The 24,521-nt window shown below is 41.1% G+C and overlaps 2 protein-coding genes across 2 annotated transcripts in view; both read right to left on the bottom strand.

The window, feature by feature from the left end:
• Positions 1-2,794: 2,794 nt before the first annotated feature.
• gdf6b (growth differentiation factor 6b) lies at positions 2,795-6,889 on the bottom strand. The gene is made up of 2 exons (XM_080862769.1): positions 6,407-6,889; positions 2,795-6,205 (listed from the first exon to the last, which is right to left on the bottom strand). Exons 1-2 carry the CDS (start codon positions 6,822-6,824, stop codon positions 5,313-5,315), a joined length of 1,311 nt encoding a protein of 436 aa, XP_080718895.1. The 5' UTR covers positions 6,825-6,889; the 3' UTR covers positions 2,795-5,312.
• Positions 6,890-8,190: 1,301 nt separating this feature from the next.
• The window catches only part of pkhd1l1.1 (PKHD1 like 1, tandem duplicate 1), a 45,972-nt gene continuing 29,641 nt past the window's right edge, over positions 8,191-24,521 (bottom strand). The window contains exons 46-78 of the mRNA XM_080862683.1: positions 24,297-24,506; positions 23,595-23,724; positions 22,579-22,820; positions 22,250-22,386; positions 21,117-22,146; positions 20,568-20,759; positions 20,134-20,285; positions 19,880-20,039; positions 19,065-19,236; positions 18,881-18,969; positions 18,542-18,705; positions 18,202-18,331; positions 17,159-17,277; positions 16,805-16,934; positions 16,331-16,504; positions 16,027-16,130; positions 15,707-15,833; positions 15,478-15,599; positions 15,271-15,361; positions 15,017-15,165; positions 14,491-14,613; positions 14,287-14,398; positions 14,039-14,155; positions 13,761-13,926; positions 13,110-13,342; positions 12,653-12,817; positions 12,386-12,543; positions 12,064-12,199; positions 10,734-11,078; positions 10,493-10,644; positions 10,218-10,364; positions 9,059-9,212; positions 8,191-8,868 (exon numbers count right to left, since the gene is read on the bottom strand). Coding sequence (XP_080718809.1) covers positions 8,612-8,868; positions 9,059-9,212; positions 10,218-10,364; positions 10,493-10,644; positions 10,734-11,078; positions 12,064-12,199; positions 12,386-12,543; positions 12,653-12,817; positions 13,110-13,342; positions 13,761-13,926; positions 14,039-14,155; positions 14,287-14,398; positions 14,491-14,613; positions 15,017-15,165; positions 15,271-15,361; positions 15,478-15,599; positions 15,707-15,833; positions 16,027-16,130; positions 16,331-16,504; positions 16,805-16,934; positions 17,159-17,277; positions 18,202-18,331; positions 18,542-18,705; positions 18,881-18,969; positions 19,065-19,236; positions 19,880-20,039; positions 20,134-20,285; positions 20,568-20,759; positions 21,117-22,146; positions 22,250-22,386; positions 22,579-22,820; positions 23,595-23,724; positions 24,297-24,506 — 6,089 coding nt within the window. The 3' untranslated portion in view covers positions 8,191-8,611. The remainder of the gene's footprint in view (positions 8,869-9,058; positions 9,213-10,217; positions 10,365-10,492; positions 10,645-10,733; positions 11,079-12,063; positions 12,200-12,385; positions 12,544-12,652; positions 12,818-13,109; positions 13,343-13,760; positions 13,927-14,038; positions 14,156-14,286; positions 14,399-14,490; positions 14,614-15,016; positions 15,166-15,270; positions 15,362-15,477; positions 15,600-15,706; positions 15,834-16,026; positions 16,131-16,330; positions 16,505-16,804; positions 16,935-17,158; positions 17,278-18,201; positions 18,332-18,541; positions 18,706-18,880; positions 18,970-19,064; positions 19,237-19,879; positions 20,040-20,133; positions 20,286-20,567; positions 20,760-21,116; positions 22,147-22,249; positions 22,387-22,578; positions 22,821-23,594; positions 23,725-24,296; positions 24,507-24,521) is intronic.

Genomic DNA, 24,521 nt, shown 5'->3' with positions numbered 1-24,521 from the left:
ATTTCAAAGATGTTGCTTAAGTTGAAATGCAGTCTTTGAAATGCTGTTGATTAGATACTGAAGGGTATCTAGACCTGAAAAAGCATTAAATTCATGCCCTGTGAGGTCTGAGGAAGAGCAATTCCCAGAGTTTACTTGACCAACAGAAGTGACTTCCCTCTTGTGTCGGGGCTTTGCTGCCATCCGACTCCACAGAAAGGATTTCCCCCATAAAGCCTCTAACAAGCTGCGTTTACCAGAGTAAACACAGAGGTCAAGGTGAGAGGACTTTTCACTTCTAAAAGCAAACAAGGGAGGCACGTGCTGGATAATATTTAAGGGGAAAGTATTTTCTCTGTTTTTGCCGTGCTTGTCTGACATTTCTTTGATGTTTTTTTTCCCGTACTTCTGTAAATATCTGTTTCCAGATCTCTGTCCTTATCCCTTTTTAACTCTCTGTTCCTCTTGACTGCACTCTGGGCATGTGTGAAACATTTAACATCACAGAAAAGTCAGAAAAAAAACATGAGTTCCCACTTATTTCCCCCTCCTCTGATAACAGCAGCTGAATCCTGCACTCGATTTACACCCGTCTTTGTGTCTCCAGCAAATATTTTTCTCCATCTCACAGCAAATCTGCCACAGCGAGACACAGAGCAGAAACGCCTCCTCTTTAGAGACGCTGCATTCCACTCTTTTGTCCTTCGAGGCTGCTCCGAGCAGCCGCTTCAAACCCGCCTCCCCCCTTTTTTTTTATATCTCACCTTGTTGTTTGGAGACTGACAGCGAGGCCCTCAGTGAGCATCGCACGCATTCCTTCCCCCTCACCCTCCTCTCTTCCCTCTTAATTGCAGCTCTTTTCTAAGGGGACGAGTACATTGTTTAATATCCGCAGTCCCTGGAGACAATGGGCCACTTGACCTTTGAACCCAGTTAGGGCAAAAGCAGGCTTAATCTGATGTTGAGATCCTCCACCACTATTGTCTGTGAAGTAAAGGACTCAATGTGGCTCTAGACTGAAGCGGGGTCAGTTATTGCATCCGCACACCAATTTGTTTGTCACATATTGATCCCATCCATTCTCCCTCCCCATCCGACCTCCAGCACAGAGAAACACAGCCCACCCATGGAAGATGGCACTAGTTCCACATGTCTGCTGACCTTGCTTTCACCCTGCAAACTGTCCAGCAGCAGGTACAGCTCAGCTCTCTGTGCTGGAACTGAAGCTGAATATGCAACAAATGTCCCCCTAAAGACCCGTGTGTACTCTGTATTGTGTCAACCTTGGAGCCTTCTCTTGTGTATAGAATAAAAAATCTGACATATCTAATTATATAATTAGCTGCTTCTCACTCTATTTGAAGTAATTAATGTATAAACTGGACAACCCATCATGGAAGAGTTAAATATTTATCTTTTTATAACAGAGAAGAAGATGTCTAAACTATTTTCTTTAAATTGAAGTTGGGAAACTAGCAAAGGGGTTTCATATTTTTGCTTATAAATTAGGTAAAACAGAGTTATTTGCTGACTATGTGGAAACTTTTCAACCTGGAGAAGTGTACTCAAGCTTTATCAAATAAAATTTAGATGTAAAAAAAGGTTAAAAGGTTGCTGTGAGAGCACTTTATAAAACCTGATAGCACTAAAGCTTACTGGAAAACGTGATCAAACTATTAAACAGGATTACTGATGAAAAGCAGTTTTGGATTTCTCTGGCAAAACACAAACATTTTTAGTCTTTTTATTTTGTCCACTAGATGAAGCCACAATGATGCTAATTTATTTTTATTAGCAAAACACCATAACTGCAAACAATGGACTGTAAATACTGTAAATAGTGGCCACAGCCAAGCTAGAGCATCTTAAAATATAGTTTATTAAGACATTATATATTGTTTGTTTAATGAAAACAAAAACAGCCATTAAAAAAATTATGTTATTACAAAATGTCATATAGTGTAGGCCATATTACTTTTTTTTTAAATACAGCTACCTCTATTGTTACCAGACGTAATCACTTCTTGCCTTCCCTTAACTGTCTTTAACAAAGGATTCAGCTGCTAACTGATTAATTTTAGCAGCAGTTGTACTTTAAGACATTGGTAAGCTAGGCTGCTGTTCAGTCTTTATGCTAAGCTAACCTGCTACTAGATTATTTTATAGACATACATGACAGTTACTTTAATTCAAGCTGAGGTTTTTCCTTTAAGTGTAATCAGATCACACTTTCCTTTACACCTGTTGTACAGTTAGCAGTAGGTGTTTTTAGCATGACAAACCCTGTTTTAATTTAGCTAATCTGCAGTTAGCCCAGTTTGTCCAGTAATTTGAGCTTTTCTGTTTTCCTTTAAAATATATATATTAATTTAATATTGAAAACATTCATGTATTTCCTTTCTTCTTCTTCTTCTTCTTCTTCTTCTTCTTCTTCTTCTTCTTCTTCTTCTTTATTTTTTTAAGACAATTGCTAGATTAATTTAATTAAAATGTTACCAGCGTTTGAGTAGTTAATGCTTCATTTTGAAGATATTGCAAAGTTTGGGGTCAGTAAGAGAATCAACAGCACTCCTGCAGGTGTAGACCAGCTGATATTTGGCTCAATTTGGTTATGCTACTTTTGCATCTTCCAGGTGTCTCAGTGTCCTTCTGTTACAATGTTGTTTAATTTACTGTTTACAGACTCTGGGCCAATAAAGAGCTGGCATTTTTTACAATACAAAAAAAGTCATGTTAAGAGTAATCACTATATGGTACTAGCACTAAAACTGTCAAAAAATAAATAAATACATTCAAAACATCAGCAAGAAAACATTGTAAGTTTTAATGTGCATCTTTATACATTTTATATGTTAATTTGGTTAGACTATTTAATGCTGCAAAAATACATTATTCAGGAATTTCTGCTTCATAGAGTAGCACACTTTTATTATAGAAATGAGAGGTTCCAATAAAACACAGTGTGCCACAACACTGTCTCTATCAGTTGTTGTAATATATTATTTTTGGATGCCTGTAAATATTGCAGAGCATAAAGTATGAAAAGTTAAAATGTGCCGCTAAGATAAACACAACACCAAAAATAATCTTTTTTTCTTTTTTGTCTCAGTGGATAATTATTTCCTGTTTATATATATACATTAAAAACACTGATAGAAATCTGATATTTCACAATCTGTCACATTTCTTTACAAAAACATTACCCATGTGTGTTTATTTGAGCCTGAACCTCCAGATGTGTAACTCGCACCGTCTGGAAGTTGTAACAGAACAAAGCGGACAAAGTAAATGCAATAATTTACTCACATGACTTAAATTATTATTTCCATACCAAATATTTACACATGGCACCTTTGACCATCAGTGCATTACAGACAAAGTTATTGCATCTATATAATCATCTTAAACATAAAGCGGTGCGAAACCCCACGATGGTTTTGATGAAAAGATGTGAACGTTGGTCGATCGGAAGACGTTCCCTGAGTCATAGGCCATGTCAGGTGCTGAAAATCTGCTATTTTAATCCTGGCAGGGATAAAAATCAAAACTTCCATTATGCGGAACATGTTTACCTGAAGTTAATGATTTGGTTTACAGAAGAAACAGCTGGAAAGAGCGGAATCAGTCAGTTTGTTCAGTCAGCAAAAATTCTATATTAACTAACTGGACACGTTTTATTGTTCTAGTGAAACTGGATGTAAAGTTATTACATATCATATAAACCACTGAGCTAACAGATGAAGAGATCTGGATAGTTTTTTTTTTTTTTTTACTCCAAGGCCTTCTTTTGAAAATGACCAGAGAAAAATTGTGCCAAAACAATAAAACCACTGACAGCTGATGGGAATAACATAAACCATATACAATGCAGCGATCTGCTGGGAAACCTAAGATTCTGGCTTTCATGTGGATGTTCATTAGACAAGTAAGATAACAGGTAGACTCCTCGATGGCAGTGGGCACAATATGCCCATCTACACCGAAGCAACTACCTAAGAATATGATAAGGAGCTCAGATCATTGACTTAACCTCCAGACTCCCCACTCCCATTCTAATCCAAGCATCCGTGGAAGCCTCACATTTAAAGAACAGAGCTCAAAAGAGCCACTGCCACTGTGTCTGAGCAAAGTGGATGTTATAGATATGAAACAAACTAAGAATGAAGTTACCACACTGATGACATACACCTCTGCTTAATAAACTCAAAGTAGATATTTATTTCATTGTTAATAATTGCTTAAAAGCTGTTTTTTGACTTCTTTAAAATGTTTTAGAACCAGGTCTCTGGTACCAGACATCCTGTCTCCATGCCCTCATGGGTTAGAGCTGTGTCCAAGTTTGGCAGATGGTTTTATTGTTGTGGGTGATTCATTGCTAATATAGTTTCCTTTCGAAATCCTTTAAGTTTTATATAAAGAGTCTAAAAGTTATACAAATTACACATTTAATTTAATCCAATCTTTTGATCTTTTGAAAGGTTCAGTATATTAACTGAAGGTTTATTCTTTGTTGAAGATTCCTGGATTTGTGTATGGAAACCATTCTCACGCTTCTAACTTCCAGAAGGAGCTGAGCTCATCATAAAGTGGAAAGTTTGCATGTCTGAATCATCACCTGTATCAGTCTTGTGACAGGTAATAGACCATCAGCAAATACGCTGATATTTACAGATGGTGGTGGCTTCTGCTTCTTTGCTGTGTTTGACTAACTATGACAACAAATTTGGTTATTAAATGGTTGTGAACAGACAGCCACATAACGTCCACTTTGCGTATACTTAGCTTGTATTACCAGAACCTGTTTTTGTAAAGATAACATAGTAATGCCTTTTCTGAATACATTTACATCCACATTTATTGCAGGGTGGATTTATTTATCTGGACTACCTTTGTGTGGTTGTTTGAATAAATTTTATTTCTTTAGGATACGACCAAGCTGCAGGGTTTAGCATACAGATATGAAATCATCCTTTTCATCAAAATCTTTGCAAGAACATGCTCAACTTTTTGCATTTAGTATTTTATTAATTTGGCGATGAGATGCATATTTATTTGTCCACAAATCTGTGGTAATTGCAGAGTTTCAAGTGACTAGATTGATTTTCTTTAAAAAAAACAAAAAAAGGATGAGGAGATGGACAGAAAGAGATGTTTGAGGTATCAAGATGACTGTGTTGGATGCATAATTGAAAGAAAAATGCTTCTCAACTATAGTTGATGTCTCCATCTTGCTAAAGTTCTCTTTATTTCAGATACAGGCTTTCCTCCACGTTGACTGCGATGCAGTTCAATTCCCAGGAGGTCAAGGTAAGCCACGACCCCTGCTGGGCGTACTACCTGCAACCACAAGACTCCACCACCATATCCTCGTACTGCTTGTACACCACATTGTTTCCTGAGTCGATGTAGAGGATGCTGATGGGGCTGAGTTTGGATGGGGCGCAGCAGCTTGGAGGCATGTTGCTAGGGTTCATTGAATTCATCAGAGTCTGGATAATGGCGTGGTTGGTGGGCTCCAGGTGGGAGCGCAGGGGGAAGTCGCACACCCCCTCGCAGTGGTACGCCTCATAGTCCAGCGGGGCGATGATCCAGTCGTCCCAGCCCAGATCTCTGAAGTTCACATGCAGGGGTTTCTTGCTGCACCTGGATTTTGACTTCCTGCCATGTCGCTTCCCATGGCGGGTTTTGGATGCAGCAGTCCTGCGTCTCCTGCTGGCTTTAGTGCCAGGGCCCCTCTCTTTGGGGCTTTTCTCGAGGCCCAGTAAGGCTCTCCCCTCCCTCCTCTCGCTGAAGAGTGTCTGCTTCTTCATTGACCTGGTGAAGACCACTAAGATGGCCTTCTTCTGCTGAGGCCTCCCATGTCGGTGCAGTCCCAGAAGATGCAGATCCAGCTCCCTCTCAGGATTGTCCAGCACGGCCCTGAGCTCCAGGCAGAAGTGCTTCCCCTGGCTCAGGTGTTGTCGCTCCTTGAATATCTCCCACACGTCCAGCACCTCCCACCTCGGCCTGTGGGAACCCTGCAGGTCCAGTGTTTTGGAGTCGAGCAGCTGCTGGTCGTGGCAGGAGAGGAGCTGGATGTCGACAGGCTCTGTTTCCGATATCCTGAAATTCCCAGACGCTTTTGTGTAAATCCTGAGCTCGGCTCCCAGCACCTCCGCTTTTTCTGAGAGGGTTGAGACATCGAACAGATACTGTTGTCTCCTCAGAGGGGAGAGTGGGAGGTCATCTGTGGAAAGCATTAAAACAGCAGGGTCAGATGCCTTCTCACTGAGATGATCTACATACCACAAAGATGTGGAATCTGACAGATAAATATCCCAAATGCAGTCTGCACTGAATTAAACTGGGAGACAGAGTATGAGTCACAGGTGAACCAGCAATACTACGTACAAGCACACACTCACACACGCGGCAGAGCTCCACATACCTTGTCCGCTGTCCACAAAACTTGCAATAGTGTTTGCAGCTTTTGAAGAACGGAAAAAGCTGGCATTGAGACCCAGCTTCTCCGCCGTGGAGAATGTCTTGTAAATAGACAACATGTAGTCATGCGGCTCAATTAAGTCTTTAGGTGCTGCTTTGTTGTATCTGTCCTGTGAGGGTCGAGCGTAAAACTCCTTAAAATATTTAGACGCTTCTTGTGAATTAAAAATCTTCGCCGCTTTGCTGCTTTTCGGCGCAGCTGGAGGGAAAATAACGAGAGTCTGGAAACAGGGCATGCCCCACACGAACACAAGAGCCCCGCAAAGAAAAGAGAAGTGATAGAAATCCATCCTCTGCGCTCGTCCTGAGTCTGAGTCGGAGCCTGAGCTGTGGCCGGGGTGGACCAGAGCTGGACTCTGCATCCGCTCCTCTGTGCAGCAAGTGGCTGCTCCGCAAAGTGCGCACAGCTCAGAGGGACAGGCGGCGCGCAGTTTAAAAAACACAGGAGACGAGGACACGCCTACATTGTTCTAAAGGCTTAAAGGAGAGGGCAAATTAGGCTGTAAAGATAATTGTTCCTCTGACACCCCCCACCCTCCTCACGGAAAGACAGATGTGCGCTCAAAAGACTATGGTGCATGAAACTGCGCTGACTTTTCTCGCTCTCACCAAACCTGCTTAAATGGAATCAGAATTGATTTGATTTTCAGTTTTAAGCCTGAGTTTTGGAAGTTTCTCTGCAGAACGAGTCCTGTAACGTTGCCTCGGTGCATTATTTCTTTAGTGTTTATTGTGGAGTGTAATGCCCTCTAGTGAAGCAAAGAGATACTGCTTTGATACGAAAGACGAAAGGCGCACAGAGGCAACGTCCTTCAGCACCGTGGACAGAGTCTGTGCTCAGCAGATAGAAATAATTATTATAATCCACACATTATTCAGATATCCTCATATTTGAGATTCATGACTAGAATAGACTCTAGAAAGAAAGACATAACTGCGTAACTATACTACACTTTTCTGCATGGTATGAAAAAAAGGCGTCACGATGCTGTTCATTATTTCTTTATTTCATTTTTTTAATTAATTTTGGGACATTAAAATTATTTATTACAGCCCCTTCTAAAATGTTCTTAATGGTGGGAATATTTAAAGTTACATCCTCAGTAAAAACATTTGTAGACACCCGTGGGGCTGAAAACACCTGAATTCGAAGATCAAGAGGCGTGGCCCAACGCTTTTGTCCTTATAATTTGTTTACATTGTATCCATGGCCCAAATCTCAGCTCCATTACCTCACTGCTAAATCTTGGGCTTCACTATGGTTTCATGTTTACTGAAGCAGTTAAAATAATGAATAATCAATAATCCAAAACAATTTCCAAGTGATTTGATTTTGTATTTGTTTTTGGATCTGTTGATTTCCCAAAGGTGCTGCTTGTAACGCTCCACGTAAAGAGTCGTGGCAAAAGCCAATGTTCATGAAAATTTGGACTCCATATACCTTTCTTTCCCCTCCAATCACATTCTCTTTGAGTAGATATAAGCTCCGTTTCAGTATGTTGCCTACAGCGCTGCGGTCTGGGCTTTTAATATTATGTTTTGGTATTTTATTCTTTTAACAGTGAAAAGCCTCTATCCACTTTGCTGCCAGGGCAGACCAACGAGCTTTGTTTTTTAAAGCCCCAAAAACATGAGAAAAAAACAAGTCAAGAGACAGTGACACAGTAAAGATTCACTTAAAGATAAAAAACACAATTTATTGAAAAGAAAGTGTAGTTTCAAACAATCATTAACATGCAGAAAACTGTTGCAAAATTTCTTGTTTTCCTTCAGCTGTTTGCAGTTTCAATTTCACTGCTGCACTTTTTAAAAGTAGAGGTAATCTATTTGGACCTCACACCCATATTAAATCTTACACAAAATACAATGAAAGAACCCAAAAACTAACAGAAATTAACATCTAATGCACAAAATCATTCAAGAAAAGCTTTACTTTTACCTCATGAAATAGTAAAAATGATTATTTGTTGTTGTATTCTTCATAAATCCCTTTTACCTGAGAAGATTTTTGTTCTAATGGATATTGATCTGAAGGCTATAAGCAATGGAAAAATATACCACTCACAATAAACTTTAAACAAGAGGTTAGTTTTCGTCCTTCATGTTAACGTGACTTTACATTATCCTTCATAAAGCGGGCTGAGCTCTTCTAACCTATGGGGACAGCATCGGAGCAGCAGGCCACGGTGTAGATAACGCTAGCCAGGCACAGAGCGCCAGCAGAAGCAGTGGTGCCAGAGCCGAAGATGCTGTCGTCGGTGACCTGACCAGTGGTCGTGGTAGGTGTCGGCTCTGTAATGTTGCTGCTGGTCGTCGGGATCTGGGTGGTGGGAGTGTTCTTAATGGAGAAGGCTCTGGATGTGGTGCCCCAGTCCTTCAAAGTGAAGACCATTGTCAGGTTCTCACCTGCAGATGAAGAACAGATACTTATACGCCTAATAGGATCAGTTTCTGCTTTCATAAATAATGCTTGATATTTATTTTATGCACATATTGGTTTTGCAAATTTTTTTATCATGCATGAACTGCACCAGCTGTTTTCAATCTGCCAGTTTTCAAACGTTATTTAGGTTCAGGTGAGGATGTGTGAACGCACCGCTGTTAACAATGGACAGGTCGCTGAAGTTGGCCCAGCAGGTTCTGAACAGGATGGTTGTGTTTCCTTCAAGCCCACCAACGCTGTTTCCATCAGAGTCCTTCAGGCTGGCTGTAACCATGAGAGTCGTCACTCCCACGGAGACGCAGTTTCCCTGCAGACATTAACAAAGGTCAGTGTGAATGGACACACACACACACAATGGACGAATATAGAAAACAGACTTAATCCTTGATTATATTCCATTGTGGACACAAACAGCTCGAGACCCAATGGCTAAGAGGGTCAAATCAAATCAAATCAAATCACTTTTTATTGTCACATCACATGTGCAGGCACACTGGCACAGCACATGCGAGTGAAATTCTTGTGTGCGAGCCCCACAAGCAACAGAGATGTGCAAACACAACAACACAAACGAGCAAAATACAAGAATGGCCAACCTGAAACTAATAAATAGGGTCATTCCTGTTATACGTATTCAACTTATTCAAAGTCTGCTGGAAATGTGCCACCTGGGGTGCAGGGGTAGCTAGTGCACCGTGACGTAAACTTCCCCCAAACAAGGCAGTGTGGTCATAAAAACATGCAGGCACATCGACGTTCGCATAGACCGTTGTGCTCACTGTCTGGTGAAATTTATAAATAATGCCTGCCATCTAAGAAAGTCCAGATTATCCACTCAGGTAAAATTGTTGATTTTCACGCATAAATGTCCCAAAAATGTTCCTTATTTTTACTCTAATTATTCATTCGAGTCCACTCCACATTTACAGTGAAACTGCCTTCTGTGTGAATGATAGCTAAGTCTAGACAACAAATTTTATATTGGATTGAGGAAAAACAAAAGAATCATGGAAACTTTGAGAAATGTACATTTCTAGAATACCAGATGAGTCATACTCAGTCCTACTAAAACGATCCTAAATATAAAATAATCCAACCCTGATCCAGGCAAGGTGTGAGAAATTTGCAGTGTTTATATGGATTGGGTCACTGAGTTAGTAATGAATGAATTAAATAAAAGGTAGAAGGGGATGAACTGTTTGAAATGAAAGATCATCTAATAATACAAAAATTAGATAAACCAACCTCACATCCTTCCCAAAACATCAGCTTTAACACTGGCTGTGCAGTAAAACATCTCGAGCTGCCTCACCTCTGCATCCACAGCCATCAGACTGGGCTGCTGGTAAAGAGGACCCACAAACTCCCCGGCTATCGGCTCCTCGATCAGCAGCAGGCGGTCCACGCCGGACACGTAATTCACGGTAGGTTCCTCTCTCGTTACTTCCTCTGTCGCCACCTGAGGTTAAAAGGAGGAAATCACCATGTAAATATGAGACATTTCATCACACACGTAATGTATTTTTATCATCTTAATATCAAAACAGCTGTTATAGTGTCTACAGAGCAGATGTTATTCTGCTTCACCTCATTCCAGCTGGGGTCAGAGGATGGAGGAGGAGGTGGGACCATGCCAATGGAGGAGACGTTAAAACCGATGGACTGACTGAGGTTTCCAGTCACTGCTGCCTGACCCAGTTCATCAGCGATGTTCTTCAGCAGTGTAAAGTCCTCGTCATCTGAGAAGACACAGGCAGCAAACATGATGATTAACTGAACAGATTAGACCCTAATGAGCAATAAAGTAGCACTTTTCCTTCTTCCTAACCATTGGTGCTGTTTGTGGTTTGCTGGACAGGAGGCTTTTTGATCTCCACCTCCACCGTCAGGCCCGTGGATCTCTTCCTGCGACGCGCGCCTCCGTTCTCCCTGATGATCTTGGAGATGCGGATCATGTTGGGAGGAACTTTGAGGAACACGGCGAGGTTCTGGACCAGGCTGTTGCCATAGAACTCCTCGTCGGTCATTGCGGGGAACCCAAAGGCGATGACGAGAACCGGGGCAGTACGGATCTCCACTGGTTGAGAGCCTCTCAGCACGACCTTCAGCATCTTATAGTCCTGGTCAAAGTAGTTGGTGCCCACAGTGGCATTTAGCTCGGGGACGTACTGACCTGGAGTGATTAAACACAGAAAATCTTAGATCATCATCTTCAGATATAATTCATACATGACAAACACAGATCCTTGTAACATTTCCTGTTGATTTGATTAATATTTGTGGTGATTATTTGCACAAGACGAGAAATTAAGAATGCAGATACTTTAAACTAAGACAAAAGGTAAAAAAATATGTATTCATCTAAAGCATAAAAGGGTGGAAAAACACATTTAACAGAACAAACAAAGGGCTACGTGACATTAGCCCGCCATCTTTTATAAAAATGGCTGGCGTCCACTAGATTCTGAAAGACGTCTTAGAGTCGGTTGATGAACCTGATGTACTTTTCTCTCCGCTGGACATTGTTGGGGAAAACATGTTAGAATACTCACGTTACTTCTTTGTTGTAGAGAATCAAGCTATTTAGTTACTTTAGTTACCAAGTCAAACCTTGATCAGGGTTTGGATCATAGTTTGTTTTTTTTGTTGTTGTTGTTGTTTGTTGCATTAATATTTGGGTTCTCAGATGGGTTTCATTGTTTTCATTTTCACTTTTATTTTGGTTCCTGTCTTTATAGTTATTTTCTTTATTCTTTTATGAAGCAGGTATTTCCTGGTCGCTTTTTTAACAAATATATTCTCAGTTTTAGTTATTGCTACTTTTTCAAGTCTAGTTTTAGCTTGTGTGCACCTTATATTTACTTCCATCCTCCCTCCCCCGTGTTCCTTGTATGTTGTGAAGTCTCCACATCTGTGTCCTGTGTTTCGCTGTCACACAATTTTCTGTTTTATTTTGGTAATCATTTTTCTCCTGTGTCTTGCATTTTGTGTTTGCCTTTGTTGATACCTTTAGATTCCACTGTTAATTTATGTTTTGGAATTTGTTGGACTTTTACCTTCTGCTTAGTAAAGGTTGCTTTGTGAGTCCAGCATTTGAGTCCTTTTGATCAGCCGTGATGCTAGTCGGCACATGATATCTTTGTGTAAACCATTAGTACCTGCAAGGATCGGTTTCTTCAAGATGTAGTTAGTGTTATCAGCATTCCACTCAGCATTAGTGGGAGCGATCAGTTGATTATTTACATACACATCCAGACGCTGAGGGTTGGAATAAAACACTGACACCACGATGCTCTGCACAAATGTAACAACAAAAAGACACTTAGTTACTGAATGTAGATTGATCTGAAGACTTAGACATCTGGTTTGTATTTGTGGGCATTTTTTTTAATGATTTATCTCAGGAGTGCCTTTTAAAAGTTTTACTCCTTAAAAACAATTAATACATTCAGAACAGCATTTTTGAAAATGTGGCCTGACCTCAGATGGATTAGAGTTGAGCATCATGAGGCGAAGCTTTTGCGGGCTGACGCTCGTGAAGTAGACGTCAAAGGAGTGACCAGTGGCTACGATACTGTGGAAGAGGGAAAGTCTCCTCTGGCAGGTGTAGCCAGAACACCAACCGTGATCCTGAGGACCTGGACACAAACACACAAAACAGAGTTTAAAACTCATTCTGCTGTTTTTAAACAGACCGTCAACACCCAAGATCTTAAGCATACGATGGAAAACGTTTCCTTATCCTACCGTTGATCAGATCCACGTAGCCGTCTCCAACCACAGCGACGGGGGACAGACGTCTGGTCTCCGTGTCAGCGTCGAGACTTTCAATCACCAACATCCTGTAGTTCAGGCCGAAGCACTTGTAGCTCTGCCAGGAACTCATGTAGGTGCATGTTCTCCTGATCACACCTACGCACAGATTTTTAACTAGATATATAACACTTTCCAGTAAAACTCATGACCACCACAGAACACTAAATTTACCCATTAAGCAATAAACCAATGTAAGAAATAAGACAGGAAATATCAGACACTAAGGTATCTGGCTGGAAAAATGTATTCATTAACTGATAAGATATCATTTTAAACTGAGTTCAGTAGCTTGAACTTAAAGAAATAGAGCCTGATGATTGTAAATCAACGGAAATAATAAACATTTACCAGACACACTATTGTATCTCTTCCACCAAGCTCTAGTTACCTTTGTTTGGAGCAATCTGGTTCACCGGGATTCGGCTGCCATTGAGGGCTGTCAGCATAACTTTGGGGATGCGATAGTCGCCCAGCCCCCTCCTGGGATCTCCTCCCCACTCATACTCGGATTGCGGCACCACGGCGCCCACTGCCCCTAGGAACGACCCATCCAAGTCATTCAACAAGCTCTTCTTCTTCGCGTCACAGTCCATGTCCACACAGTCAGCAGGGTTTACTTTACTGGGGCACAAAAACATTAGATTTTACTTGATCACATTTTCCATAAAATACATCAACAAATACCCAGCTTCAAAGGTCAAAGCTTTTCATGCATTTTGTTGCGTAAAATCTGCATCATTATGTCAAAGAGTGGAGGTTATTGGTGGTGATGTCCCAGTCATGTGATTGTAGTTTTGTTTAACATTAGCACTTCACTTCTACACTTTCAAAACCATACAAGCGGTGTCAGTTTGTGAAGATTACTTTGTTGAATAAAAGGTTCATTTTTGCCAGCTGACTTACAAAACATGTCATGTCTTCACCATGTGAAAAACACATTTTTACAAGTTATTGCCTTTTATTTATTTAGGTTTCTGTTATAAACAGATTTCTAATCAAAGCCTTAGCACCGGACATCTGTTAGCATGGAGTGACCTACCCCAAATCAGGTCTGTGGATAAACACTTTGGCCTCGTCTGTGCTGTTGATCATCTGAATGCCTGAAATCTGCACAGGGTGCTGCAGGTCTTCATTCAGTGGGTTTGTGATGAACATGACGTTTGCCTCAGAAGAGCAGACATTTCTGAAGTTGACAAATGTTGTGTCTACAAAGAAAGCCAGTGCAATCAGGAGTTAGAAGCATGTTTACTGGGAAAAAGCTCCCAAGCATCATTTCAAAAAGTCAGTTTGATTCCAAATCGCAGAGGCTGAACCAACCTTTGACTGTCATCAGCCCTTTAATAGAGTTGTAGTTCATGTTTACATGATGAGCCTTAGCTGGTGCACTGTTGTGGGCAGACTGGAAATTTGGCCAGCAGATTCCAGATCTGCCACCTGTACACAATGAAAACAGAAACATCAGTTAAAGAGGTTTATTAGCATTTGCATGTATACGTGGTTCAGGTTTTACTTTTTTATTCTTAAATTGACAAAATCTGTATCTAAGAGTTTCAGTTTAACTCTACCTTGGATAGGTCTGGGAGCCCGATGGCCTGAAGTGGTGGCCAAATTAAAGTCGATGTTTGGCAAAGTGTCTGAGCAGTTGAAGCTCGGGCTGCTGCCAACAATTAATGAATTCTGGGGGAACAGGGATTTGAGTTAAATCCTTTGGCAAAGACAAAGCTCCCACAGAAGAACAACAATCAGTTAATCAAAATAAAGCATCTCACCTGAATTAGCACTGTTTTATTGGCAAATTCATGGGAGAGAGAAGGGGGACCATAGATCATAGGCATGATTCCCATGCCGTTGTCCACCAGGGTCACGTTGGAAACCATGACATTCATGATGGTCTGTGACAGGGAGAGGAAGAGGAAAGGGTATCATTGTATCTACTATATCTTTATTTTCAGACAAAGCATGGACCCTTTTAAAGCAAACACATATTAAGTTTGTTACATATTGCTTGAACAAATTCCTCAAACAGGCTTTTGTCAGCTTATACTTCTAATGCTAAAGCTGCTTTCTGGAAAGGCAACTGGAACGTTGTGAAAATTATGGCAAAAAGCTATTTGATGCAGTAAAATATGACCAAATGTACGTGCATGATCCAACATAGCCTGTTTTTCCTGTTTTTCTTCTCATTAAATGCCCAGATTTTTTCTTTCCTTTTGTTACCCTCAGGTTATTTGCCCTGTTTTGGGTGAACCTGGCTGATTATTCAAGTGTAGGAAGCAGAGACTTGGTTTTTAATACCTGGAAGTAGATGCCGTAGTCAAAGCTCCTCCAGACAAAGAAACCCTGGATGTGGGCGCAACCAGGCAAACCGTCATTGTTCAGATAGACCCCGAACAGACCGCCGTGAGCCTCGTTATGAATCCAAGCCTCATTATCATTTATATAACCTGCACAAGAAGAAGTTCTGTAATTTACTGTTCTGAAAGAGGAAGAAATTTGCACCAGCACCGGACATAAAGCCTGTCACTGTTGATTAAAGTCATCTATGTCACCTGGGCATGGTTCGCCATCAATGCGATACGCCACTCTCTCATAACCCGCCACAATGTTGTGCTGCAGCACGATGTTTGTCCCCTCGCTAACCTGAAATATGTTTAAAAAAAAAAAGAAGAGACCAGATGATTATTATAAACAAACATTACTTACGTTTAAGTGGTTGATATATATTCCTATTCCTTGGATATTCCTAGAAAACAAACCTCAATGGCAGCATTCCAGTCAAAGTTGAAAGGCTCCTCTCTGCCTTGGTACGATCCAGGCCACAGTGTCATCATCACCAAGTTCCTCCTCAGTTTCACCTTATTTCCCCAAATTCTGATGCCTGAAAACACAAAAAGAAACACAGAAGAAGAGAAATTGAAATCAAATTTATAACCATTTTGCCTTCATGAGATACAAAAACAGAGCCACGGACAGCACAGTGTTTACCTTCTCCGACAGTGTGGTGGATGATGTTATCATCAACATTAAGGCCGTCTGTTCCAAAAACGCCGACTGCCGGAGAGAAGCCGTCGTGGAAAGCGCAGCCCTGAATGTATGACTCTTTTTCTGTCACCTTTCACCACAGAAAAAAAAACCCCAACAGATTTAACAGACACTTTCTTCTCATTAAACAACAAAAGCAGCAGTTTTGTTTAAATAAACTTCTGCTACAAGATATAAAAAATCATATTTGCAGTTGTTAATCCTCCTCTATGATCAGGCAGTTGCTGGGAAAGATGCTGTGTGTGCGTGCGTGTGGGCTGCACCTCTCCCAGATTGAGGAAGGCCACGGAGTAGCGTGGGTCGCTGTAGTCAGTCCAGCCTTCCTGGCCAGAGTGGTAGAACTCCACGTTCCTGATCTGAGCTTTGCCTTCAGAACAAAATTGCAAATTATGATGACAGAAAGTCTGAGAGTCATCCTCACGACTGATATCCATTCAGTCTATTTATACTGAAACATTTCCCCTCCCTCCCTCTGTCAGTGTCACTACTACACTCCATCACTGACTGCTGTTTCAACCCCTTCTCCACCACAGCATCCACGTCTTCAGGGCGATGTCTTTTTTTTACCTTTATAGTTGATTCCCTCCCAGGAGTAGGTGCCGACGAGCAGCCTGGCTCCAAACGAGTCTTGCATCATAGTTGGATAATCCTGACCGATGATCTTGATGTTTCTGGTCAGGAGACCAACATCAGCTGCCAGAGTGTAGGAGAAAGTCGTACCTGACACAGAGTCAGTCCCACCTGTGGACAGAAGATGACGCAGACATTTCAGTGTTTGATGGCGTGTTGCTTTGGAAACATCAGTTAATAACTGAGGTGGTTCCTTAATAGTAAGAAGGCAGCCAGCGGATCTATATTACAGGTTTGCTTATAATGTTTTTTTCCCCTCATTAATACACCTTAAAGTTAAATTCTTACAGCTTCAACACATACACATAAAGGCTTTTTATTGAGACTCATATAATCAGACCGAACAAATCCTTTCAGCTGATGTAAAAGAAACACCAGAACAATAACTCCAAGTCCTGAGCTACGACTCACCAATATGAGTGTGGGTCAAAGGCTGGTTCAGGGTCAGGACGAAGCCATCCGCTGACACGGCAGCGATCTGACGTTTTTCCGTCTCCCATGTGGTGTAGCTGCTGGTGGAGATTACAACCTCGTCTCCAACCTGAAGCAGGCGTGTCAAAAAGTGAACACTTCCAATGAGAAGTAATTAGAGTAAAGGTACTCGACAATCTGGTAGAAGGAGAATAAATTGATTTTGTTGCTCAAGGAATAAAAATTCAGGACTTTAGTTGGATGTTATACAATCAGCTTTCAACACCCAACACGTGAATGCAGTACGTAGTATAAAAAAATGGAATAACACATTCTAGAGGAAACTATACAGACCTGCCAGTCGACCGACTGCGACAGGGTCAGTGTGTTGGATCCAGCGTTAGCAGTAGCGGCGAGTTTGGTGTGGTAAACATTGCGAGGAAGTCCATAGAGCTCCAGTGTGCCGAACACGCCTGTTGGACAAGAAAATATATTATTTCTGCCGTTTTAGATGATAAATTTCTTATGTTAAATTGAATTATTCATTTAAATAAAATTAGAATAACTGTCACTATTGATTATTATCGAATTTAAAATTCATAGAAAATGAACAAAGACATAAATTTGCATTTTGAATACTGCATATTAAGCCTTTCAGGCACAGTGGTCACTACAGCTATTCAAAGACTGTTTTCTTGTATTTGTGTCAGTGTTGATGGTATACTTGCACATAAACCACTACATTGGACACTGATGTGTCAGTCGATACTCCATTCATAAGTCTAAACGTATGTTGTCCACCTAATTGGCCATGTAAAAAACTCTTTGAAAAGTACATGTTTTAAAAAATGAAGTTCAAACACCTTTTTGTCATGCCTAAAGATAAATAAAAATATTTAAGAAAAAATCCTGATTGAGGTTGTCAAAATTCAGGTATGGAAGGGTTAAGTTAAAAGTTCTGAGATTTTAGGAAACAACAACAACAACAAAAAAAATGTTCATTTTGTACTTTAGCCTGGTTTTTGAATTATGCATCACAAATAATAAGGATCTGAGCAGGAGTATGGACAGTAAAAAGGGCACATTTGCTTTATGGCTCATGCAAGACAAATCTGAAAACTGTTGGGAATGATGGACTGAGAATGTCACACAGATTTAAAGCCATGTGGTAAAAGCAGTGCATCGATTGCTTCCTTAGCTTTTTCAGTTATATTAGCTTTTAGTTATGTGATGTTTATCATGTAACTGCAAGGTTCGTCTTGTTGCACTTACAGGCTTTTAGAAACGTCACCAGTCTCTTCAGTTGGAGCTATCTTTGCAGTACATACACGGAAACTTTTTTACTACAGTCGAAAAAAAGGTTAGGCAAGTACACGAGTCGGTAGCAGTTTTCTTACCCAAGACTTTGGATCCCTGGTTGGGTCCGTTTGGCAGAGGCCAGTCCGGAGTACGGTGGTTCCCTCTCAGCTTGATGTACAGCTGACCTCTGAACGGCTCGTCGTTCCATCCCGCAATCAGTCGGCCGCCCTGAAAGAGTCACAGATGTTAACATCACCTAACTCATCGTGCTCAGTCAAACAGTACCTGTGACTTCCACATTATCATGTTATGTAGTAGGCAAATACACACTCAGAGCTGCTGTCATAATGAAATATATGCTGGAGATAAATGCTGATAAATTTATGTTAAAGTGATATTCTGGATGAGGATCTTGGAGAGATTACTGATCACACTGACCTGGATGGAGATGTAGACAGCATCTATAGCCACAGTGTTGTACGCGGGTACAGACCGAGCCTGTCTGGTAGATGAGCTGTTCATGGTGTCGGGGATCTCAAGGACTCCGATAACTGTGAGCTTGTTGAGAAGAGGAGTGTCGGTGTCCAAAACGACCCACTGCCCTGTGGTTTAGCAAGGATAAAGAGGCATTTTTAGTCACAATATACTTATAATAGATGTTTTATTTTCAGAAATTAACTTTTTTGACAATTAATTTTTAAACTTGCTCCTAAAAAAACAAAAATCTTTTTGTGTTCAAATGTTGTCAAAAAAACCTCCTAGTTTTAAGCTTCTTACCTGATGGGATGACCACGTCGGCACCCTCTGTTGGCTCGGTGAAGTTGTTTTCTGCCGAGCCTTTCCAGAAAGAAGCATTGGACCATCGGCTACAGAAAAACAGACATTTTGATGATAGACCAAGGCCACACCAGAAAAAGTTAAATGCATAAAACGTCTGATAGAAAGATAATAAACAACTTACATGAAGTTACCAGGTCGGCGGCTAGGTAATGGCGCGAGAGTGGCTGGAGGCGGTGGTGTTGGAGGGATGCAGTTGGGGTAGAAACAGCGGAAGACCGCAAAGTTTGTCTGAATGTCAATCATAGATCGGTCAACGCTGGACCTCCGCCTGCGCTGGCTTGTCTTCCCAGACACTGCAAAGAGAACAGAACAGTGTTACTGAATGCTTTATTCAAGCAAGAGTAGCACGCACCCAATGAAGGTAAGATGTACAAAAACAGCAAAGTTGATAAAAAGAAGGATGATGATAAAGCAGGCCTCCCTGAGTTTAACGCTTATTTATATTTTATCACAGCAAACATACTGCATGCTGCACAACCTATTTAACAAATGCAACAATTTCATTAAAAACGCAATTTTCTCTCTTTAAAAACATTCTGCTCCTATTCTAGCAGCGTAATGAAAAAGCTTTTTAACATATAAGACTGAGCGAGAGTTAGGAAAATCCACTTTGTATAATCTCGTTTTATCTAACACCTCTGTCAACTTATGGACCGCTTTCTTGTGATTTCATCAACTGGGCACATCAGGAATTTCGGGCACATCTAGAGCTGCGCACCTGAGATTACCACATTAATGACATCTGCTCTCTTTGACATCATGGGTAGAGAATCATCAGAAAGTGAGTGTCTCGAGACACTTTGGGCATTTTTACATTGTAGTATTTACACATTATAGTGACATTATATATAGGAAATGCATAAGATCTTTTCCTTTAATAAAATAATACAGGATAAATCAAATAGTACAATATATCCATATTAAGGTGCGTCTAACCGATGTAGTAGAGGTTGTTGGAGCTTTTATTGAAGTACCAATCTCCGTTCCTGTTGTTGCTGAAGCTCAGTGGCGTCAATGAGCCGTTTCTCGTGTCGATGATCTGGAAACTGTCTGGACTCTGTGTGAAGTTGTGGTTGACGATGACGTACTGATCCCGCTGCATGCAAAGAAACGTGCGACAAACATCAGTGTTTGCGAAGCCCTATATCGAATTTAACATACTTTACTCACGTGTTCTTTGACGTGATTACCTTAAAGCTGTAGAATTTTCCTCTGTAAGTGATGTTGGTCACGTGATCCACATTTTCAAAATACCAGTTGTACGTCTGTCCAGAGGGCAGCAAGGCCATCCATCCAAATGGATGAGTTAGTCTCTTCTTCAAAAAGGGGACCCTGGAGCTCCCTGAGTTTAATTTAAGAGACAGAGCACACATATTTATATGTTTGTTTACATGTTAGGAGGTTTGCATTTATTAATGCACAATAATTATCTAACATTTCCTATAAAGATAAAATATTATTCTCTGCAGTTTGTTCCTGATGGCATTTTCAGTTGTTGTAAAATCTCTACTGCAGTTCCTTCTAAACACCAGTAGATGTCAACACAGGTAAGAAAACAAAAACAAATTACAGCTTCTTCTACAACTATATGAGATCTGAAAGTAGCGAATACAGTTTTTTATACCATGTGAGTTGGTTAGAATGACGTTCTTGGCCACCAGAGAGCTCGGGGAGGGGTTGTTAAATGCCAGACGGTGGAAGTTAACAGTTTCGTCGCACACAGCGGCGGGGAAACCCACGCTCCACTCGGCACTCTGGGAGCAGTGAGCAGGATCCAGCAGGTCGCTCATAGGCACAACTACATGATTTATGTTTCCTGAAAATAAGCAGAAAACCGACTGAAGAGCCAAAACATGTGAAGAACATACACATTTACGTTTACTTTAAAACAATCAGAAAGAGTCTTGCTACAAAACATTCTTAATAGAGGAGCAGAAGTGTATTAAGCATTAAGGTGATGTTTAAAATTTCCTTAAACAAGTACACTACTTAGCTTTGGCTGATTATTTAATGCATAATGAAAAAGTAGCAGAATGTTTGAATACATAGAATTTCTGAAAAGATTAATTCAACATGATTCTTGGAAGGCTTGTATTACTCTTACATAACAAACTGAACCTTTATACACGTATAAGAGAGAAAATGGTGAGAAAATAAAATCACTAAAGATTACCTGTGAGGGAGCCATCAGTGTCCACCAGCTGCACTTCATGCTCCCACCTGAAGCCGGCCTTGTTGGGTGAGTTCATGTACTGGATGCCACTGAACCTGGCAGCCCAGCCACCACAGAGCTCCACACACACCCCGTCGATCGAGGTTACCCCGACGGTTGCGCAGGAGCTGCGGTTGAAGTTGATGAACTTGCTGTTAATGACGCTCATGCCGTCGTCGAAAGGCAGGATGACGCCGCGGTGCGTGCAGAAGTCGCTGCCTAGTCCGAGCTCGTCCACGTGACCCACAAAGGTGCTATTGGACACCGTCGCCCCGCCGTCTTCTCCAAAGCCCTTCACAGCCCATTGAACGATACGCTTGGCTTCGATGCCTGCTTTCTCATTGTTTACCATGAGAAAGTTGTTGAACTGCACGGCGCCTACATTGACCCACTCAGCACCCTTTTCGCAGTTCCAGGTGGTGAGAGAACGGAAGACAGCGGGCTCGGGGATCGAGGACTGGCACCCTCCGTTCTTCATGGGGAAAAAATCTTGGAAGATCCACAGTCCAAACCAGCCCTGAGAGTGCACAGTGTTGTTATAAAACTCACCAAGGGGAACTCTCTTCTGGCAGATGTTTGGGTTGTAGGAAGGGCCATCAGGGCGGTCATGCATGCGGTACCAGAAGCCAAAATGCGTTCCCCCTGCAGCGGCATTGTGGCGAATGATGTTATTGGGATTTGTGACCCAGTAGCCGGCGGGAGTGACGTCATCATTTAGCAGGCTGGTGCTTTGTTTGACAAACACAGCCAAGTTGTACTGCAGGATGTTCTGCGTCTCAATGCCGTCCTCAATGAAGAAAGCCCCACCCATGATGTTGTAGATCACATTGTGCTCCACCAGAAGCCGGTGGGTGTTGTGGATTGTTACGGCCCTGTTGAAGGTCTGATGAATCGCACAGCCCCTCACGTACGACTTGTAATTGATGTCTCCCATCAGATGCCAGTGGATGGGATAACGTCCCAACCTGAAGGCCTGTCCGGCGTGAAAAACCTGCAGAACAACAGCACAAAGACTTCAAACTTTTAACACACTAATAATAATTTTAAAAGATACTATAGTATAGAAATGTTTAGAGAATGAAAATACATTTTACCTCAACATATTCCAATCGGCCAATCGCAAGATTCTCGTTTGGTCTGGGGGCGTGGAACATGATGCAACCTCCAAACTGATCGCTGCCAGCCTCCTCTCCAAACCGTCCTTGGAAACATGTCTGGGTGGTAAACTCACCTGAAGGACACAGAAGTGCAAAAATGTATTAAATACAGTGTTGCTCTTGTCTCAGAATTAGTATGCAGATACAGCAGAGGAGGGTTCAAGCTATATATACAGAAAAATATTTTACTTTAAGGCTGACAATAACAAAAAAAACCCATCTGATGTGTCTGAAGAAAATCCTCATCCACCATTATCACTAAGTACCTGTGTTGAAGCCGCCCGGGCAGGCTTCAACCTTGTCATTCCATTCTTGATTCTGTGAACCTCGCACGACGATGTTCCTGGTGAGGAGCCCCACCTCAGCTCTGCCCTCAAACACCGTACCATCAGGCAGCGTCACGGACACCCCGAGGTGAGTGTAGTTCAGCGGTTCGGTCAGGGTGAGAGTCATTCCATCAGCCGACACAGCGGCAATCCTCCTCACCTCATTCTCTCCTTGACTGTGCCTGGAATATAAATAAATATATTTTTACCCCTTCTGCAGATTTATTAAAACCTTTTTTTTGGAATGCATAAAACAGCATTTCAGTGACGTTTTGTAATCTTTAACCCTCCATTCTTTTGATTGTCAGCAGTTCCTGGCACACATTTCCCCGCTATCCAGGTTAGCAAAACCAGAGAATCGGAGCGGCGGTAGCTACTGCTACTCAGCTAAACCATAAGATTGATCTTTCAGCAGGGCTAGTTTATTCTGTTCTTTGCTTACTACATAATCTTATTTCACATATTCATTATTACAGTAATAAAGTGAACAACATGTTCTGTTTTTTAAATATAGGGAACTAGAGATGTTAATTCAATTAGCTGCTAACTAGCATCCTGCAACAAAAATGCTAATTGCTGCAATTTATTTAATATACTGTTATGTTGCACATTTTTCTCCACATTCCACATCTTTAGGTAACTAAATAAGCACATTTATTTGAAATATTTGACCAATTTAATAGACAAGTATATTAAAGTCCAGTTTTCTTTCCAACTGGATCTTTTTTTAATTGTAAAAATAATTTTAAGATTATTAACACAAATTTTTAAAAAGTTGAAAATTTGGCTTGAGATAATATCAGCTGCTAATCACTGTAATTTTACATTTTGTTGTCCATTTCTTTTCGCAGTAAATTAAACATTTCAATTAAATGCATGTAGTTCCCATGTTTTGGCTTTATAGCTCAGATGAATAACTTGGATTTATGCTTTTATGAATCAGTCCTCAGCTGTACCTGTGTCCAGTGGTGGCAATAACGATCTCATCTCCTACTTTCCACGTCACCGCCTTCATCAGGTTCAATGTTTTTGAGCCACTGTTTGCTGTTTGGGCCAAGTGGGTCCAGGGGATCGGCACAGGAATACCTGATTTTATAAAAAAGGTCATTTTAAACTTGAGCAACTATTACAAAACTGGTCCACTTTGGGGCTTATTGTTTGATTATTATCCTGGTTCCTTAGAAACAGATGAGGTGACAATAATCACCTTGAGCACCAAGACCTAAAAATGCTGTCAGCTTACTATTACATGATATTATTACATGACATGCAATGCGTGTTTTTGAAATAATTGGGTCAAAGCTATTTGAGGTTTCTGTTGCTGAACGCCTTCTGTTTCTGACTCTACATGATACGATCGTGCACCTCAAGGGTGAAAGAAGTATTTATTTCAATATTTACTTCAGAAAAATGTAGGAAAACAACAATATTAAAATGCAACTTGGTTATTCATTTTAATGAGTGACAAAATCTGTGGAATTACAAACAAAATGTAACATCTGTATTAACTCATAATGAGTGTTTTGTTGCATTTAAACAGAACAATCTTAAAAGAGATCCTAAAAAAATGTAAGAACTACAAATTAGGATGTGGAACTTGATTTATACCTGATCTATACCTTATGTGTGTTTATGAATATAAATTTGTGTGTGCATACCATGGAGGTCCAACACGCCCTCTCTGACAGCCAGTGTCTTGGCTCCATAAACAGGAAGTTCAGGTGAACGCAGTTGACCATGGAGCGTGATGATGGCTTTGTGTTGGAACGGCGCCCCCTCCTGTCCGATCTGGAGCCGACCGCCGTCGGTGATCAGGATGTTTTCTGCCTGCAGCTCGATGTCGGCTTCATCGAACACTAACGTCCCTCCTGAACGCAAAAAGA

This window comes from Rhamphochromis sp. 'chilingali' (assembly GCF_963969265.1).
Source record: "Rhamphochromis sp. 'chilingali' genome assembly, chromosome: 17".
Classification (NCBI taxonomy): domain Eukaryota; kingdom Metazoa; phylum Chordata; class Actinopteri; order Cichliformes; family Cichlidae; genus Rhamphochromis; species Rhamphochromis sp. 'chilingali'.
The sequence above is the reverse complement of the archived record's forward strand: the minus strand, read 5'-3'. Positions and strand labels throughout refer to the sequence as shown.

Excerpts from the sequence above, each read along its gene's own strand:
- gdf6b (XM_080862769.1), bottom strand. The coding sequence starts at position 6,824 with ATGCAGAGTCCAGCTCTGGTCCACCCCGGCCACAGCTCAGGCTCCGAC. Across the intron at positions 6,206-6,406 it reads TTTTGTGGACAGCGGACAAG|ATGACCTCCCACTCTCCCCT; the intron begins GTATGTGGAGCT and ends TGCTTTCCACAG.